This window comes from Folsomia candida, unplaced genomic scaffold, assembly GCF_002217175.1.
Source record: "Folsomia candida strain VU population unplaced genomic scaffold, ASM221717v1 Fcan01_Sc031, whole genome shotgun sequence".
Classification (NCBI taxonomy): domain Eukaryota; kingdom Metazoa; phylum Arthropoda; class Collembola; order Entomobryomorpha; family Isotomidae; genus Folsomia; species Folsomia candida.
Window position 1 is genome coordinate 1,370,279 of NW_019091223.1, and position 20,501 is coordinate 1,390,779.

At 35.6% G+C, this 20,501-nt stretch overlaps 1 protein-coding gene and 1 long non-coding RNA gene across 2 annotated transcripts; both read right to left on the reverse strand.

The window, feature by feature from the left end:
- Positions 1-596: 596 nt before the first annotated feature.
- On the reverse strand, positions 597-1,868 carry LOC110860340. Its single transcript, XR_002548940.2, has 4 exons — positions 1,624-1,868; positions 1,459-1,536; positions 1,140-1,251; positions 597-1,020 (listed from the first exon to the last, which is right to left on the reverse strand). It is a non-coding gene; the product is annotated as an uncharacterized LOC110860340 (long non-coding RNA).
- A 6,061-nt stretch (positions 1,869-7,929) lies between these two features.
- Positions 7,930-8,899, reverse strand: LOC110860379. The gene is made up of 2 exons (XM_022109415.2): positions 8,572-8,899; positions 7,930-8,106 (listed from the first exon to the last, which is right to left on the reverse strand). Exons 1-2 carry the CDS (start codon positions 8,840-8,842, stop codon positions 8,045-8,047), a joined length of 333 nt encoding a protein of 110 aa, XP_021965107.1. The 5' UTR covers positions 8,843-8,899; the 3' UTR covers positions 7,930-8,044.
- Positions 8,900-20,501: the final 11,602 nt, after the last annotated feature.

The window sequence follows — 20,501 nt, forward strand, 5'->3', positions numbered from 1 at the left end:
CGATTTTATTAATCCATGGCTAGAAGTTTTATCAATGCTTTATAAAGCAGTGAAAGTTGTTTGGTTTTGACTTTTACATATTCCACTCTCTTTCTCCAGCTCTGAAGGAGACATTGTACAAGCGTCCAAAATGTCCAAAATGCTTAAAAGTGTCTAACATAGACACTTTAGAAATGGGAAAAATGCTACAAATTCTTTATCATCAGTTTTAGCAAATCTAGGCACAGATACGTATTTCATCTCCCACTATTTCTGAGCATTTTGGTATGTAATATGAATTTTTTTGGAATTTAGTAATTTAACTTTTCTTAAGAAATTTTCAAAGAAACTTTCCACCCACCTAAATAGCGTACCCAGTAAGCTTGTGTATACATATGTATGTATGTATGTAGTGTCTCTTTTAAGTGGCTTTATTCTACACATACATATGTAGTGCAATTATCGGAGAGTTTTTTTCATTTCACAGATAAAAAATTAGTTGTTAAAAGGAAAAATTGAGGTGACGAAGCACCAAAAAAGTAATCCCAAAAAAATCTGTATGTGGAATTATATAATACCTAAAGAAATATTAATGCATTTTGCACATATTCTGCATATTTTTTTGCATGAGGGTGAATAAAATTTTGTTTGGGTTTATTCTGCAGAAATTTGTGTATATATCTAATTCTGAATGTGTGTACAAATCGCTCTGCATATTTTTTTCTGTAGAAATTCGTGTCACATTTCTGCAGAAAAGCGATTGAAATTTTTACTCTGGTAGGAAATACGGCTCACTAGTTTACATTAAATTAAATCTCTAATAATTTTGATGTATTATGTAAGCGTGCATAAATTGTATGACAACCTAGTAAATTAGTAACGGTGCAATATTTTTAAATTAATTAAGTTCTCACGATTTTTTTGAAAAAAACGTCCAATTCCAAAAGGTGGATCCAGCACAATTTTCAAAGCCTTGATCTTCTCCATTTCCATGTAATCGACGACGAGGGTGGTTTCATTGGCTTGATTATCCCTATCCGTCTGCAAATATGTAAATACTCCTTGGAATATATATACTTCAATGAAAATAGTACTCCTTCGTGACACAAAAGGTAATGGTTTGTAAAAAAACAATAAGCTTTTGGACTCGGGTAACTCACCAATCTTTAAATGTTTGAGAAATATGTATGTATATAGGTATGTACGATCCTCATGAAATTATGGTCGGTTAATAACGACCTGAAGTTTTTAAGTAGGCACAGTTACATCCAACTAAAATAAGGATAAGAAAAATTTAAAAACACAAGTTTACTAATTACGAATGTAAATTTGCTACATATTTATATTGAGTAAGCTTTTTGTGAAATTCTAAAATTTTCCAATTTAGCTAGGGTTTTAAATACGTACATACATAAATGTATAACTTTTAAGATGCAGAAGCGGTTTGGAAATATTTCATTAAATTTAATAAATATGTACCTTGAGAATTAACTACAATTATGCGTAGTTAAAATTAGCGATTACTTATACATAATTTTCCAGGGCTTTCACTTTCACCTGAAAATTTAGTATTTCTTTGTAACAAAAAAACTTAATGGCACACATAAAAATATTGCACGATTTTAATTAAGGTTACCTACTTACTTTTATGTATCTTTTACAGTGGGCCAACAATATGGTCCCGTGTTTTAATAAATTTTAAACAGCGTGGCCAAAACCAGCCATCCAGTGAAGGAATCGATCTGACAGAATTTTAGGATGCACACTAACTTCAAAAAAATATATTTCTGGAATAGAAAATAATTCTCAGGAAATACGTATGTATTCACTGCTGTTTGGAACCAAGATAAATATGTCTTGTTGCCAGGCGAAAGGATTTTTGAAGACGTGTCACTAAAGACTTGGGATGAATGTAATTACGTAATATGCATGTTTGCTAATGAATGAATCCTCGTCAAGGAGGAGATCACATGCAGAAGGTCAGATTAACTTGCTTACAACATACAACACTTTATGTATCAATACGTACGTTTCATGAATCCAGCTTTATGCAAAATTTTGTTAAACATCGGTTTTCATTTAATTATTTAGTATTAATTTAGAGGGGAGCCCTTTCCCTGTGTAGGGAAACGAAATACATTTATGGAAATGTCCTGTCCGTCCGTCCGTATCCATGATAACTTTTGAGCGGATTCGAATTTCGACATAGATGCAGTTTTTGCCAACCTGTTTCTAATTTTTGAAGTACGGATGAGTAAGAAGATGGGCGCTGTATTTAGGTCGTTAGTTCACTACGCCACGGAGATGAGACCAACGGTCAAATGTGTCGATTGTTTTTGTATCGATAATAGTTTTGGGCGGGGATTTCAAAAATTGACATAGTTTTGACGTGCCATGACCGCGTGACCGTGTCGTTTCACCCCTTTGCAGCATTTTGTTTGCAACGGTTTATTGACATATGTACATACACATACACACAAAAGTATGATAAAGGGGACCTGGTAAATAAGTATGTACGTGCTTAATTTCTTGACTATGTGATTAACCCTTTTCTATGATTCTTAATATGCAAATATTTATTATTCTTCTTTCCATGTTCATTTTACATACGTTTATTTCGAAAAAGCTAAACGACCAGCGCCGTACATAAATTTCCCTATCTGAAATCTTAATATTCTTATTCTTATTCTTAATATGTATGTACATATGTATTTAATTGAACTCGAGTAAGTACATGGTAACTATTAGTATCCATCGTTAAATAACTTAAAAAAAATTATTCTATTCAAGATTATTTACTAAATATGTATGTACATAGATAAATCAGTGCATAATAAAATGTATAAGTATTTTACTTGCGATATTTAAATGTGTATAGCATTTGTCAGGAAAATGGTGTAATTTGCAGTCTCACAATATCGATCAGAAGACATCGTAGACCAACCTTGCAGTGCAGTGGGGCGCCTATTTTGGTAATTTTTGCGCACTTGCTGCGCGGGGCGGCATGGTGAAGTTAGCACAATTTAAAAGCTGGCTTATCGATAACGAGCCAAATGTTGGGACGTACATATAACGATTCGCGTAAGTATAAGTGTTGGGAAATCAGTACAAATATAAATTGATCGGATTAGACAAAATAGTTATATAATTATCTATAGGAAACACGTATGCAAATATAAATATACTAGCCTATAAGCCCGTCTTAAAGACGGTCCAAATTTAGGGTCCTAAACGAACCAACCAATCATAGGATCAACGAAGTAAATATGTAACTGGCGCGAATTTTGTTAACGGAATTTTGTTAACCTGGCCAAGGAATTTGTTAACGTTGCTAAGGCATTTTTTAACGTTGCTAAGGAATTTTTCTAACGTTGCTAAGTAATTTTGTTAACGTTGCTAAGGAGTTTTTTTTAACGTTGCTAAGGAGTTTATTAAACGTTGCTAAGGAATTTTTTTAACGTTGCTAAGGAATTTTTTTAACGTTGCTAAGGAATTTTTTTAACGTTGATAAGGAATTTTTTTAACGTTGCTAAGGAGTTTTTCAACGTTGCTAAGAAATTTTTTTAACGTTGCTAAGGAATTTTTTAAACATTGTCAAGGAATTTTGTTAACGTTGCTAAGGGGTGTTTTCACCGTTGCTAAGGAATTTTTTTAACCTTGCCAAGGAATTTTTTAACGTTCCTGAAGAATTTTTTAACATTGCCAAGGAATTTTTTTAACGTTGCTAAGGAATTTACTAACGTTGCCAAGGGATTTTTTAACGTTGCTAAGCAATTCTTTCAACATTGTCAAGGAATTTTTTTAACGTTGCTAAGGAGTTTTTTCACCGTTGCTAAGGAATTTTTTTAACGTTGATAAGGAATTTTTTTAACGTTGCTGAAGAATTTTTTGACATCGCCAAGGAATTTTTTTAACGTTGCTGAAGAATTTTTTAACATTGCCAAGGAATTTTTTTAACGTTGCTAAGGAATTTTCTAACGTTGCCAAGGGATTTTTTTAACGTTGCTAAATAGGAATTTTAGGATTTTATTTTTATTCTATTTTACTTGGGTAGGGAGAAATTTGCAGGTAGCTAGCGAATACTTTTAGGATTCTTTAAACCTAAATCATAACCGAAATCACAACCGAAATCATACCGAAATCATAACCGAAATCATAACCGAAATCATAACCTAAATCATAACCGAAATTATAACCTAAATCATAACCTAAATCATAACCGAAATCATAACCGAAATCATAACCGAAATCATAACCTAAATCATAACCGAAATCATAACCGAAATCATAACCGAAATCATAACCTAAATCATAACCGAAATTATAACCTAAATCATAACCTAAATCATAACCGAAATCATAACCGAAATCATAACCGAAATCATAACCTAAATCATATACGAAATCATAACCGAAATCATAACCGAAATCATAACCTAAATCATAACCGAAATTATAACCTAAATCATAACCTAAATCATAACCGAAATCATAACCGAAATCATAACCGAAATCATAACCGAAATCATAACCGAAATCATAACCGAAATCATAACCTAAATCATAACCGAAATCATAACCGAAATCATAACCGAAATCATAACCTAAATCATATACGAAATCATAACCGAAATCATAACCGAAATCATAACCTAAATCATAACCGAAATTATAACCTAAATCATAACCTAAATCATAACCGAAATCATAACCGAAATCATAACCGAAATCATAACCGAAATCATAACCGAAATAATAACCGAAATCATAACCTAAATCATAACCGGAATCATAACCGAAATCATAACCTAATTCATAACCGAAATCATAACCGAAATCATAACCGAAATTATAACCCTTCTCTGATTGGTGGATCCAGAATTTCAACAGCCAATCAGAATGCAGGGATGTCAAGGAAAATTCCACGGGACGGACTTTTGGAAATTATAATATAGATATATATATATAAAGATTTTGCGTATATACGAAAATATAGGTTAGGTGTTTCTTTTTTTAATTTTTAGCAGGGATACATAATTTGATAATTTTCACTGTAGTAATGTACCGATGCACACATCTCTTCGAATACAAGTTATAATACTTGAATAAAATATGAATATTTTTATGGAGTCTGGTTTTTCATGATTTGCTTCGGTTCATTCAATCTCAAAAGCATGGGAAGGTATAAGCGTCTGGAAAAAAAATATTAAAAAGAATTATATGTACTACTGAATAGACAATTACATAGATAAGGCTAAATGCTACATTAATTTCATTTCCAATCTAAATACGCATGTAATGATGCAATGAAGTCTAATTATACTTTTGCGAAAACCATACTATTTTTATGGTGCTGGAGAAAGATACACAAATGGGGAGAATAAAAATGGGAGAAATTTTCAATTAAAACTTTTCATATCGGTTATAATGTTATAAATATGTATGTACCTACATATTTACATCATCCGGGAAACTTTTGCACTATTAAAAACCTGGCGAGCCACATAGATACTCCTTGCTGGTATTGATTTGATAATAATTTCCTACCGGATTGATAGTAAATTGTTCCTGAGTGGTAAATATTTCCTTACCACGACATTACTAAACCGAAATTCCCGTTAAGTAGAGTCACATACATATGTACATACTACGATCGGTAATGATTTAATACCAGATTTCTAAGAGCTTACCAAAAAAATTACTCACCACTGCCTGGCCGTAAGTCGTACAAGATTCTGAACAAAGGCAAGATTGGACATAGCAAGAAACACAATGCTAGAACAAATAATACTCCAAGCTCCAAAATTTTGAACAACTTGGGCTGAAATGCGTTCCAACTAATAATCTGTTGATTTTTACTTATCGTCGGAAATAATAAAGTCGCAATGTTAGTGATAACCCCCACGATACGCGTGGTGACATAGAGGATACACATTGTTAATGCGAAACAGAAAAATCCCAACATTTCAGAAGAGAGGGTTAAATGTAAAGATTCCATTTAAATATTTCTACCTAGTCTAAACTTAAAAAGTGATAGTAGAGTAGACGACTATATTAGGTTAGTTTTAAGGAATTTCAAATTGCTTTTTGTTCCATTGAAAATCCAGTTAAATTTCACGTAGGAAACATGTATCAGACTTGAAAATATATTCCTCCTGTGACCATGAAAAATTGGTTACCAGAGGAGAAGCCTCTATCAAAAATACGCACGAAATTTATTGAAAAAGTGTATCATTCCCGGGTCAGAAATTTTTTTGTGACCCTGACACTTTGATGGGGCTCAGAACAGACCTTTTCCTCAATTTTAATCATGATTTGGCGGTGAAATCAATTTCGGTTCGAAAATACCAAGGACAAACTTAAATCGGAAATGAAGTCAGAAATAGATTTCGTCAGCCAGGTTTTCACGAATTTCGCTGCATTTTTGCTGTGGGGCCCTGCACATAGGTCGGTGGCTTTCCACCCAATATGGACTGGTCGAGGGGGTGTTCCATCTTCATTATGACGTCAATCAAATATTTTTTAAAACTATCTCCTCTCCATAATCGAGGAAATTGGGCGGTTTTTGCCCGATTCCGCCGATTCCCGCCAAAACAATGAATGCAGCCCGATAAGATAGCATTCGACCTCCTTTTCGTAATCAACTAACCCTAAGAATATTTAGCATCAATTCTGCTTCTTTTTTTGTGGAAATATGGTTCCGTCTTAAAGAAATTCCCATCGGTAAATGGAAAATTTTTTTTTTTTTTACCGTACCGCTGGGAGAGGGAGGTCGATTTATTGACCTTAGCTTATGTCTATGAAATGTGTAGGGCGTGATGATTTCTACTATAAAAGGCCTCCATCTTAGGATCATTTTTCCGTGCTCATCTCATTTCTAAAGTTGAAAGGTCATTTGCATGGCCCAAGTCTTGGGCGTCAGACAGAGATTTTGTGCTAGTCTGGCGTTCAAAGCTTCGGACATCACTGTAGTCCTCCTTGACCTTGGACAACCGGAACTTTTATGTCATAAATAGTCACAGTCCCTAGGGTTAATTTAATGGGTTGGGCAACCAGATCGTAGTTGTCCTTGAATTTCTACCCTATATCTAACATTGTGAATTTTTTGTCTCTCGTAAAAAGTGAAAACTTATTGTCGCGCGCGTGTGGTAAAGCTCTTCTAGCTTTTGACCTAGTGAAGTCAGGCAAATGAGGTTAACAACAATGATAGCCACTGAATGCAGGTACAAACTGCAACTTACATTTTAATTTTATGTTGACCGGGTCAAATACTACGCTCTACTATCACTTCTTATGGTTAGACTAGGTATTTAACAGACTTAGAAAATCTGAATTTGTGTAAAACCGGATAAGTAATGAATTTTCAATTAATTTCGAGTTTTTTTTAAACGAAATTTGAATATAAAATGTACATATGACAGGTTGGGGAGAAACGTTTGTGTATGCTTTCAATTAGGTGGATGTGAGGTTTTTTTTTGGTTCGGAAACCATGGCACCGATTGAGTAGGGGAAGGAAAGGAAGGAAAGGGGAAGTTTGTTTGTTATGTTATCCGATTACAGCAAGTGCATATTTGTATATGGGAACGTCCATATATTACGTCATCATTTTAGTGGGTGGGTGGTCTTCTTATCTTTCCCACGTTCAAATTCCCTATCCCTTAATGTGCACGTTGGGTGGGTGGGTGCTAAAATCGAGAATTTTCGATGACGTAATATATGGATAGCCCTTCTGTGTGTAAGCAAGTGTAACTGTACATGTGCTTATACAAGGATGAGATTAGGGATCGTGCATATATTGCGTCATCAAAATGGGTGCGTGGGTGGTTTTAATCTACTCATGGTTGCCATAAGTAGGATCAAGAAAGGGTGGCTGGGGGGTCGAAAGATCAGCGTTTTTTATTATGACGTAATATATGGACATTCCCTTCAGAAAAGAAAGCAAAATTGGGTACGTGCCTGTATTTATTGAAACGTTTATATTTATGGTACAAAATTTGGGAAATCAATTCCAATAAATATGTAAATTTCACGAAAATTTTGTGTAAAAAGTGTGTACATGTATTCGTTAGTCTCCTTCGTGTAATGCTGCACTGCTAGTTGCGACCGGAACTTGTGTCTCAATCATTTCTATGTACAGAAAAAATGTTATTAACAAATCTATAATTTAGAACTTTCTTTTCTTCACAAAGGCGAAATTATAATCAAAACCGGAATTTTGAAAGACGTAGAAAAATTTAATTTTGTTATGATTTTAAAAGTTTGTAGGTCAACAAATTTTAAGGCTGGTGGGAACAATCATGAGTATTTGCGATACCCATTTAATTATTTTCCAACCTAGATAAGTACTTATTACCACACTCTTAATAATAATGATACCCTGCTGAAAAATTAATTCGCTATGAATTCGATAGTAAGTTTAGTATGTTAAATCTGGAGCAATAATAACCTGATAAATAATTAAGTTTGTTCAAGATTTATCTAGCAATTTCTAGCAATTTCTAGTGAATTTACTTTTCCATAGTGCAGCATTATTTTTAAGAGTGCAAATACCAATAGTATAATTATTTATACTACACACAAATTTTGCCTTACCAGCAACCATGATGAATTGCATTTCTCTCAGCTCTTCACAAAGTTTGGAAACTGTCGCATTCTCCCCATTGGAAGTGACCCAGTCGGCTAAAACTTTGGAAAAAAACTCGGCAAAAGTTATCGTTCCGGCGAGTAGTTGAAGCTTAAGTTGTGCAACAAGTGTGCGCTCCGTTCCTAAATGAACTGCCACCATGTTATGATTATTCAAAAGGGTAGGATCCTGCTCGAAGATTTGTACAATTTTCGAAATTTGTTCCGAATTTAGTCTCATTTTCAGAAACTTGTGACCAGAAAAGTGTCCGATTTGGTGAGAATGTAGTATGGAAATGAGTGAAAAATTCACAAAATTCACATGCACAGAATTTATTTACGTAAATTAGATTTTATTAGTTAATATTAAACAGGTTTGGATTTTAATTCAGTGATATTCTACACGAGCCACATAAGCAAAATGCAGAAGGGATTCGTTAATATTCCATTTTCCAGGGGTTTAAACCCTCGTCCCATTTCACTTTTCGTATTCTCTTTCCTAAAATACTTCCAGTGTGACCCATGCTTTAAAACAATGCCGTCTTTATCACCCCTTTGACCTTTTCCATCCCGATCATTCCAACTTTTTCTCATGCTTAAATGTAGCACTTTGTACTGGTACTTGAACTGAACATGGTCTATTCTATACGCAATATTACACAAGTCAATGTACATACTACAAAAAAAAATATTTATGGTGATCTCATTTCGTCACGCCTACTTGTACTGGCCAGAGATTAACTAATCAGGTCAAAAACTTAAGGAAAAGCTAGAGAATGGCTCAAATATCATTTTCCCAGAATTTAAAGGATACGTAAAATACTTGGGATTATGTAGACCATTCTCGCGAGACATTTTATGCATCTGAGTAGCATAGTGTTATTAAATAGTCTTGGGTTCATATTTCCCATCTTTTCGGTAGACTTTGTCAAATTATTAGGAATTACATATGTATTACAAAACTATGAGAATTATCAGAAACTTTATTAAATTTAACACGATTTTAGAAAAATGCAGGCCGCACGGATGCAGAAATTCTGCAATTTTCCTGTAAAAGTTCCTGATTTTACATGCAACCCAATTCGCACTTCATAATCTCAACATACATATCCTTTGTAAGGCCGCATTACAAAAGTACATAGAACTATTTATTTGCCACTTTGCCAATCACTTCTTTATCTGCTGTTATCATTCCAGCCATAAATTTGTACGTATACGTATTGTCTGACAAGAACTGGAGAAAAGATCAAATTTCAAGCCTTAGCGTAACGTGCATGTATGTACGAGGGGGGAAATAAGTAATCGGCCTCGCCATGATCGGGTAATAAATTTGGGGTACTTGCCCTACTACTTTTCAATGTAGTTCCCTGGCAGGTCAACACACTTGGTCCGCTAAATTTTAAATACTCTATCCCGATTTTATAAATTGTTTTCGAAAATAAGTCAAAAACGCTGTTTTCACCTCGTCAATCGTCGAAATCTCCTCCCCCTGAGATTTTTTTGAAAATTTCGAAATATAAAACAGTCACTAGAGGCCAGGTGTGGACTGTAAGGGGGATGAAATAATTTGGACATTTTTTGGCTTAAAATGGCAACCCTTCGAAAGTTTGGAATTTTTACTTAAAATTCGTCGTAAGCGTTTTCGTGAGCAACGTAATTTTTGTTCTCGTCTTTTCTCTCCAACTGCTTGGCTTAATTTTTCAAAATTGCGGTATGACAGGCACCAGGTGTCGACGTTTTCGGAGCCGAAGCGTCCAGAAGCAGAAGTCATTCTGAGTCCTAAAACCGGTGGCCAAAGCCGTCATAGCAATTTCTGTTCCCGGTTAGCTCCTATGTGGGTGGGTGCTTCCACTGCTTGTTGTTTTTTCTCATTTCAAGGTCATAACAATGAACCTAGGTTCATTACCTAGGGACTAAACGCAAAAAGAAGTACATGTTTCCGTTTTGAAAGTCTAAATCTACGTAACAAACCTGAGCTCAATTTTATCGGTTTTGTCAGTTTTGCTGTGTTTGATCACATCAGACGATCTCCTCGACTCAGCCGTGACCGTGAATTTTTAAGCTATGAGATCTGAGATACGTATGAGTTTATCTTTCACTCCAACAGATAAAGTGGGGCAAAATGACCCCCCTTGAAGGCGAAGCCGATTAATTTCTGTCCCCCCTTCGTATGTGTAGGTAACAATTGTCAAGAAACGACGTATTTGGCAGTCTCATAATATCGATCAGAAGTCAACCTATGTAGACCAATTATCAGTGCAGTGGGGCGCCAATTTTTGGTAATTTTTTCGCACGTGCTGCGCGGCGTCGTAAAGTTGGAAGAATTGAAAATCAGGCTTATCGATGACGTGTCAAATGTTGCGACGACGTATAGCGATTGGCTTCGGTATATGTGTTCGGAAATCGGTACATATATATGTAAATTGATCGCATAAGACAAAATAATTCTATAATTATCTATAGGAAACACGTGTTTAATTTAAATACATATGTAAAAAGATAATAAGATAAATTTCTAAAATTTTCCCTGAAGATGATACAGCGTACACAGTATCGAATGCTCGGAATATGTATGTAAATATGTATATCTGCATTAAAATAATTCTGTCGTGCAATAACTCGAATTCTACTTATGTATAAACATAATATTTTGATGGAGTCCGGCTTTTTATGATTAGGTTCGATTCGTTCAATCTCAAAAGCATAGGATACCTACGTTCTATTGATCCAGGTTTATGCAAATTTTTATTAAACGTTCAGTTAATATTTATCAATGAAATGATGAGGGGTATTTACACATTTTTGCATTCAAACATAATTACATAAGTATCCTGTTAAAGGTGACATGCTAAATAAATAAATATGTTATTCATTATATGCAGACACATACATACTCACAATTAGATCATTTTAGAGTGAAATGTGTGATTATTTTACTGCGTAGGTAAGTAGGTATAATATTTGCCAGAAAAAGAGTGTACTACACAGGCAGTATTGTTATAAATTTGAGGGCTTATCGACGAAAAATTTGGCGGTGCTAATTTTTGCTGATTTTTCCGCATGCTGCATGGCGTTCCAAGGTTGAAATAAAAGTCATCAACGGTTGGACTGTGGCACTTTGAAAAATGCTACGAGCGACGTCATTTTATGGATACACTCAAAACAAAAATTTGTAAATCAACACCGCCGGTGTCAATATTTGACTTAACCGCCTTGGTTACAATTGTGATTCCGAGTGGTAATGAAATGTTTCCTTCGGGTCATAACATTATCACTACTGGTATCAAAATCATCATAACTCGGATTCAACATTGTAAGCAAGGCAGTTAAGTCATACATATATTGACACCGGCGGTGTTGATTTGACAAATTTTTGTTTTGAGTGTACGCCAGAGTTGGGACTTTTGATCAGCTCCTCACCCTCCCCTCCCCTCACCCATTCCTCAAATTTGTAGTCCTCCTCCTCTCCTCCCCTCACTAACTCCTCAAATTTGTAGTCCTCCTCCTCTCCTCCCCTCACTAACTCCTCAAATTTGTAGTCCTCCTCCTCTCCTCCCCTCACTAACTCCTCAAATTTGTAGTCCTCCTCCTCTCCTCCCCTCACTAACTCCTCAAATTTGTAGTCCTCCTCCTCTCCTCCCCTCACTAATTCCTCAAATTTGTAGTCCTCCTCCTCTCTTCCCCTCACTAACTCCTCAAATTTTTAGTCCTCACCCTCCCCTCCCTTTACCAGTGCCTCAAATTTCTACTCCTCACAGGGTCGTGAAATGACAAAACCGTCGATTTTTGAAATCCCCGCTCAAAACTACGTCTAAAACGGTCGAAACGAAAAATTCAACAATTTTCGACTTTGGCGACATCTACACGGTCATGGTATCGTCACACGTCGAAATGATGGCGATTTTTGAAATCCCCGTCTAAAAATAAGTCTAAAACGGTCCAAATAAAAAATTCGACATCTTAGACCGTTTATGTCATCACCGTAGCGCCGTGACTTTATGATCTACGACGCCCATCTTCGAACTCATCCGTACTTCAAAATTAGAAACACGTCGCGAACACCGCATGGCGAAATTTGAATCTGTTCTAAAGTTATCGTGGATAAAGACAGACAGATAGACGGACAGTCACAGAGCGGACAGTAGTATATGTATATATCTGTGTCTTACTCCCTCCTTTTACTCGGAGTAAGAGGAGTAAAGAGGACGAGGAGTAATTTACTCCTCGTCCTCTTATCCCCTCATCGACTCCTCAAATTTCTACTCCTCGTCCTCCCCTCCCCTCACTAACTCCTCAAATTTTTAGTCCTCGTCCTCCCCTCTCCTCAGTAATTCCTCAAATTTTTAGTCCTCCCCTCCTCTCCCCTCATTTTGGAGCAAAAACACTAGCTACTCCCCCTCTTTATTCCTCCCCCTCACTCAAAAATGAGGACGAGGAGCAAAAATCCCAGTACGCATACAGGTAGACATGTGTTCGGAATTACAGTAGGTATGTATGTAAGTACAAAATCTGATGTTAGAGAGTAGTGGCCAATTTGTATAATTATCTATGGGAATATGTACACATATAGAAATAATTTAATTGAGTCCAGTCCTCTTCCTGGTTCCATGATTTCTTTGTTTTCATTCAATCGCATTAAACTCCGGCGTCTATTAAGGCTGGAAAGTGTGGAAAAAATGTTAGAAATAATTATGCAACAGGAAAAATAATTAAAATAAAGATTACTATTGTAGGTAAACATTAATCTCACTTTGGGCGAATTATTTGGAGCCGTTCATAAATTAGGTAGCGCAAGAGGGGGTCTCCAATTATGTGACACACGTTAAGAGGGAAGCAGGAGGGGGTTACAAATTCTCAATTTTCACATCATGTACATAATTTATGAACGGTCCCTTATTCGCATAGGCGTACGGGGTGGTTAAAATGTCAGACAAATTTTTCAATGGGAAAAATTCGTAAATTTCCATTAGTTACGGAAATTTCGTATATCTAAAATGTAGCATTTTAAGAATTTTGTCCTTCAATTTTTATAATAAATAAAAACTCCAAATCTTGTAACTAGTGGCGATTTGGGAGCTTTTCCTATTGAAAAATTTCCCATGGTAGCACGATATTTAAACCACTCACCCTGTACTTGGAATTAATTCAACTTGTCATTCTTTAAAAACTGACTATTTTCATGTCATTGGAGATAAATAGTTAGCAAAAATGGGAGATAGTTTAATACCGGTTGTGCATCATTATATGTAGCAAAATACCACCCAGATAGAAAAAATACTCACCCAGGGCCGCGTCGCCCCACTCGGAAATTACTCTGAACAAATACATCAAGCTGCTTAACGTTGCAACGTGCAATAACCCGAACTCAAAAATTTTCAGTAATTTGGATTGAAAAGCGTTCCAGCCAATAATGTGGGGATGTTTACCTAATTCTGGAGACAATAAAGTCGCAATGTCCGTGATAACCCGCACGATGCGCGTTAAGAGATAAAGTATCCAAATTGTTAATGTAAAACACAAAAATTCCACCATGTTACAAAATTAAGCGAGCAGGTTCGTAAATTATGTAAATACTTTCTCCTATTTGAGCCTAAATTTGCCGTAAAATCAGTTTGGTTGTGATGTAGCAGTTAATTTTTGTTTTTTTAAATGAACTTTGAATTCTAAATGTAAATATGAGAGAAACTTTTGTATGTATGTATGTATTTTCTTTCTGTCAGGTGGGGAGAGTTTTTTGCTTCGGAAACCATGGAAACATTATATATTTAGAGTAGGAGAAGAAAGGAAGGGGAAGATTGCTTCCTCTGTTATCAGTTTAGGGGGGGCCATCTATAAATTATGTGACTGAAAAATTCTCCTATTCTTAGACTCACCTATCCACTTTGGCATGTGTCACATGGCATGATCTCGTTTGAGATTTACGTAAACTCTTCTCGTGTTACATAGTTTATGAACGGCCCTTTAGAGCAGGTGCATGTTTATATATTTGCTTTGTAGGTGCAGCTGCAAGTGGATGTGTACTTTGAAGTGAAGGGATGAGATTAAGGATCGTCCACATGCTACGTCATCAAAACGGGTGGATTTGGTTCGCCAATCTTACTCGTGGTAAGCTCCTCATGAATGGGATCGGGAACGGATAGGTGGTCTAAAATTGGATGACCTAATTTATGGACGGTCCCTTAACGAATATAGTAATGGTGAGTAGGCATGTTCCGGGTACCGGGTAGCTACCCGGTACCCGGCTTACCCGGCACTTTTTCGACTACCCGGTGAGTACCGGGTAATTTTCAGTACCCGGTGTACCCGGCCGGGTACATACTAAATTTATTACGCTAAATAAAAGTTTAAATTATTTTTAATTTACTTAAGTTGCAAACAAATAATTAAATCGGAATGAATTAATGAATTAAGTTAATTAAAATTTAATGTGGCCATGAGAAATACGGATCGATTTTGGATTATTACACGTTTTTATGATTTTATGTTGAAAGCAGTAATTGTCCAATAATAAATAAGGTAAAGTTGAAAAAATTACTTATAAGATCTTTTCTCTTCCAAAAAAGCAACTTGACTACCTGTGTATCTTGCTTGTCGTTCAACGTTATGTATGAAGATGCAACAATAATGAAAACCTCAGTTTCAGAAGACGAGAAATTTGATTTTGTATGATTTGCACAGCTTATATGGTTGAGTTTTGCGAATCTACGTACTTATGTGGGGCGGCGTTCAAGAATGTGAAGAATTTAAAAAATATAATTTTCCGAGTAATTTTATAAACCTTATTTGGAATTTTGCTAAGCACTGGGTTCAGTTTTTCTAGAAAATTACGAATGTTTTAGTGATTGTGTCATTTCGATATCGTTGTCCATCACCGTGAAATCCGATGTCCCTCCCTATTCATATTTGTCTTATCCTCCCACACGGGCAAGAGGCAAAGTAGAACCTAATTATTGTCAAAAAACTGCAAATTTTAACAAGATCTAATTTCTGTCTCTCGAAATTCAGATTTTGATTACTATTTTTCTAAAAAGCGTAAATTTTTATAATTTTTCGCCATTCCTTTCTTAAGTCATTATGTATGATTCTAAATATGAAGTTTTAGTATAAACTGCAAAATCCATAGTTAATCTCGTATCAATAATATCAAGTAGGCGGTGAAACTTGACAAATTTCGATGATTTGGGAATTTATTTAAATTTTGCGTTACCGGGCCGGGTACCCGGTAGGCATTTTACTACCGGGTCCGGGTAACCGGGTACCGGGTAGCACAGCTACCCGGAACATGCCTAATGGTGAGTACATACATATTTTTATTTAAACATTTACATATGTATGTTCTGATTAAATCAATACAAAATTTGGGAAATTCATTCCAATAAATAGGTAAATTTTATCGAAATTTTTCAGCCAAGTGTTAGTCGCCTTCATATAATGCTGCGCTGCTGGTTGCAACGGGAACTTGAGTCTCAACCATTTCTATGTACAGAAATTGAGAAAAAAACGTTATTAAAAAATCTATAATTTAAGATTTTCCGGTTTTTCATTAATATTTAGGTACTTCATTAAACCCGGAATTTCGACAGATTCAGAAAAGTTTGATTTTTTTACGATTCGAAAAGTTTGAAGCTCAAGACATTGCCAAACTTTTGGGAATAAGCGTTATTATTTGAGATGCTAATTCGATTATCTGCAACGTACATAAATACACATGCATGTACCACACTCTTAAAAATAATGTTACCCTTGTAAAGTAAAAGTAAATTTGTGAATATATTATAATTTCGATATTAAGATGAGTATTAAATCTAGAGTAATGTTAACTTGATAAAGATTGAAATTTACTCTGGATATAGGATAAGTAAGTTTCTTAATATTGAATTCAGAGTGAATTTGCCTTTAAAAAGTGTAGCACTATTTTTAAGAGTGTAAATACAAGTATTTGATATATGCAAATTTGGCCTTACGGGCAACCATGATGAATTTCATTTCTCTCAGCTCCTCACAAAGTTTAAAAACTGTCGCATTCTCCCCGTTGGAAGAAACCCAGTCGGCTAAAACTTTGGAAAAATATTCGCCAAAATGTATCGTTCCGGCGAGTAGCTGAAGTCTTACAATGGAACCTTTTTTCAAGCTACACCGGGATTGACTAACGAGTTATATCAAAAAATCAAGTAAAAAATTAGGAGTCACATGGTGCTTATCGTTCCGTTGAATGACCCCTTTGAAGAAAAATATTGGGGGTCAAAGTACCCTCGAGCGCCGTGGGTTTTCGCCTGGTGGGGAAACAGGGAGAGAAAATTAAATAAAAAATTGAACTTTGCCGCCAATATTTTTCTTCACAGGGGCCATTCAACGGAATGATAAGCGCCATGTGATTCCTAATTTTTGGCTTGATTTTTTGATATAAGTCGTTAGTCAATCCCGGTGTAGCTTGAAAAAAGGTTCCATTGTTAGTTGTGCAACGAGTGTGCGCTCCGTGCCTAAATGATTAGCCACCATGTTATGACTATTCAAAAGGGTAGGGTCTTGTTCGAAAATGTGTACAATTTTCGAAATCTGGTCTGAATTTAGGCTCATTTTAAGAAATTGTGGAGGAAATGATGTCCAGGAAAGTGTGATCGATTCGGCTAGACGACGATGACTAAAAGGAGTTTTGGCATGAGCGAATAAATGATAAATACATAAGTATGCAGGATATGATACAACTTCCTGGCAAGATAAGCAGAAGTGGTACACAGATAAGAGCAGATAACCGGAGCGATGAATTACACGGTGCGACCCGAAAGGATACAAAATTTTATGTACTTACACATTGTTTAAAATATGGTAAAGTCACATTTGTACTCTGTACTGGAATTGATTGTTACCGGGAGTCACATAATGTGACATAAAATTCACATACAAGAAATCATACAAAGTGTGCCAAAATTTGAAAATTTTATTAAAAAATGTGTTTACGACCTTCATATTTTAAAATAACTCTTTACGTACCAGGCTAATTTGAAATTAGTTCATTCCGCCACTCATGAGACAAGTTACGAACAAATGCTAGCAAGATTAGCTTATCGGGCTTAACGAGATGGTAATTAAAATCAAGCACACGATAAATAAAATGCAGATTGTTTCATTCTTTCCGCTTATATAAATAAATCCGAGCTAAATAAGTACATACATTCTTAACTAACCAACTTTTTAAGTAGGCTTTTATACATGTATGCAATTAAATAATTTTTTAGTGTGCATAGTTAAAATTGAGTTACGTAGGCACATAAATATTGACCTCCTTCGCTAACTTTTTGACAGGTATAAAACAGGCCATGATTTCCGTAGAGTGATATTAGTCGCAATTAAAAGAAATTTACTAATAGATTCGTTCAGTGAACGACGTTCACATTTAATTTTTCAAGGAGTTGAAAGTGTTCACACTCTCGTCCCATTTCAAAATTTATATGTATGTATTCTCTCTCGTAAAATTTTTCTAGGTTTACCCACACTTTAAAACAATGACTCCTTTCTCATCCCTTTGACCTTTTCCAACCCGACCATTCCAACTTTTTTCATGTAACACTTTGTACTTGAATTGAACCTGCTCTGCGTAACATTACATACACAAATCAATGTATACATACATAGAAACTATTATTTATTGGTGATCTCGTTTCGTCACGCCGAATTATAACGGCAAGATTTGAGGCGAGGATCACCTACATAATCCAGTCGAAAGCCGAAGGAGAAGTTAGAGAATGGCTCAAATGTCACTTTCCAGGAACTTCCAGGATACAAAAAGTACTTGGAATTAGACCGTTATCATGGGAATTTTTGTGTATGTATGAGATGCTTACAATAGTGTTATCTATTAATTATTATTTTCTTCATGTCTCCCATCTTTTCAAAAATTATGTTAGACTAGCAGAAATTATTCATTACAAGAATTACAAGAATTAGTACAAACTGTAGTGAATTTGACACACTTTTAGAAAAATGCAGTCTGCATGGATGTAGAAATTTTGAGATTTTCTCAGAAGTGCCTGACTTAACCATATTTACTATTATTTACATAACAAAATTTCCATTGCACCATATTTATAAACTGAATTTTTTGTGCACGGCCCCATTACAAAAATAGTTGCAAATTAAGTCTTTATATGGTGTCACACTATCACCCTTCCAGCCATAAATTTGTATATCGTTTTACAAAAACTGGAGAAAAGATTAAATTTCAAGCCTTAGTGTACATAACGTGCATACATATGTACGAGTACACAATGCTTCTCACATCTACAAAATGGTTAACAATTATACTGCACTCTTAAAAATCATGTCACACTTTCGAAAAGTAAATTTACACTGTTAAAAACTTATATAGTAGGGTCACGTACTTATATATGTACCCGGTACTGGTATTGATTTGGTCATAACTTTGCAGTGGATTGGTAGTAGTTTTGGTAGTAGTAAATTTTCCATTATCACAACATTACTAAACGGTAATGCCCGTTATCACCAGTTCTGGTAAATTTACTTGATCGTAATAAAGAGTATGTTGACTACTTAAAATGGAGGTCTCCCAGCGTATGCTCACAGATTTGGACCAAACTAGTGTCAATCGATCACAAATATAATTAGTGTGAAACTTGCAAATGTAACTATCTGCCAATGCGCAGGTTTGGCGGAGATATTTGCATCCGAAACGGGAAAAATTCGCGGCACGTTTGGAAAATGAAAAATTTGCCAGCTTGGGGTTCGTTTTCTCCTCTTTTATGCAAATATCTTCGCTAAATTTGGCATTGGCAGATAGTGCCATTTGCCAATTTCATACTAATTATATTTCCGATGGATTGACGCTAGTTTGGTCCAAATCTGTGAGCACACGTTGGGAGACCTCCATTGTTACTCCAGAGTAAACTTTTCTCTTTATCATGTTAGCATTGTTCTGGGTCTTGCATGGTTTACTTAAAATCAAATTCAGAATGTAATTACTTATCAAATTGGCAACATTATTAAGTAGCTTCAGCTACTTTATGTGAAGACTTTGTCTGTCCGTCTGTCTGTCAGCAGGATAACGGGAGAACGGATAAAGATAATCGAAATCGGTTTTCGCCATCATACATAATACCCCAGGGGGAGGATCCTATCAACTTTTGGGGGCAACCGGACCACACCCCCTTTGGCGACAGGGGGTGTGGTCGGGGCAAAATGAGATTTTTAGTGCAATTTAATCTATAGGTGAAATAGAGTAAAATTATGTGTTCCGGAGTTGTGCCACACCCCCTAGGCGCCAGGGGTGTGGTTGGGGCAAACTGAGATTTTTAGTGCAATTTAATCTATGGGTAAAATTAGGTGAAATTGAGTGAAATTAAATGAAATTAAGTGAAATTAAGTGAAATTAAGTGCTTCCCCGATTGTGCCGCACCCCCTCGGCCCCAGGGGGTGTGGTTGGGGCAAAATGAGATTTTTAGTGCAATTTATTCTATGGGTAAAATTAAGTGAAATTGAGTGAAATTAAATGAAATTAAGTGAAATTAAGTGAAATTGAGTGTTTCCCCGATTTTGCCGCACCCCTTCGGCGCCAGCGGGTGTGGTTGGGGCAAAATGAGATTTTTAGTGCAATTTAATCTATAGGTGAAATAGAGTAAAATTATGTGTTCCGGAGTTGTGCCACACCCCCTAGGCGCCAGGGGTGTGGTTGGGGCAAAATGAGATTTTTATAAAAAATTAATCTATAGATGAAATAGAGTGAAATTAAGTGTTCCCGAGTTGTTCCACACCCCCTCGTCGCCAGGGGGTGTGGTCGGGGCAAAATGAGATTTTTACAAAAAATTAATCTATAGGTGAAATAGAGTGAAATTAAGTGTTCCCGAGTTGTGGTGGGACCGTTTGGGGTGAAGTACGTCTGAAGCTAC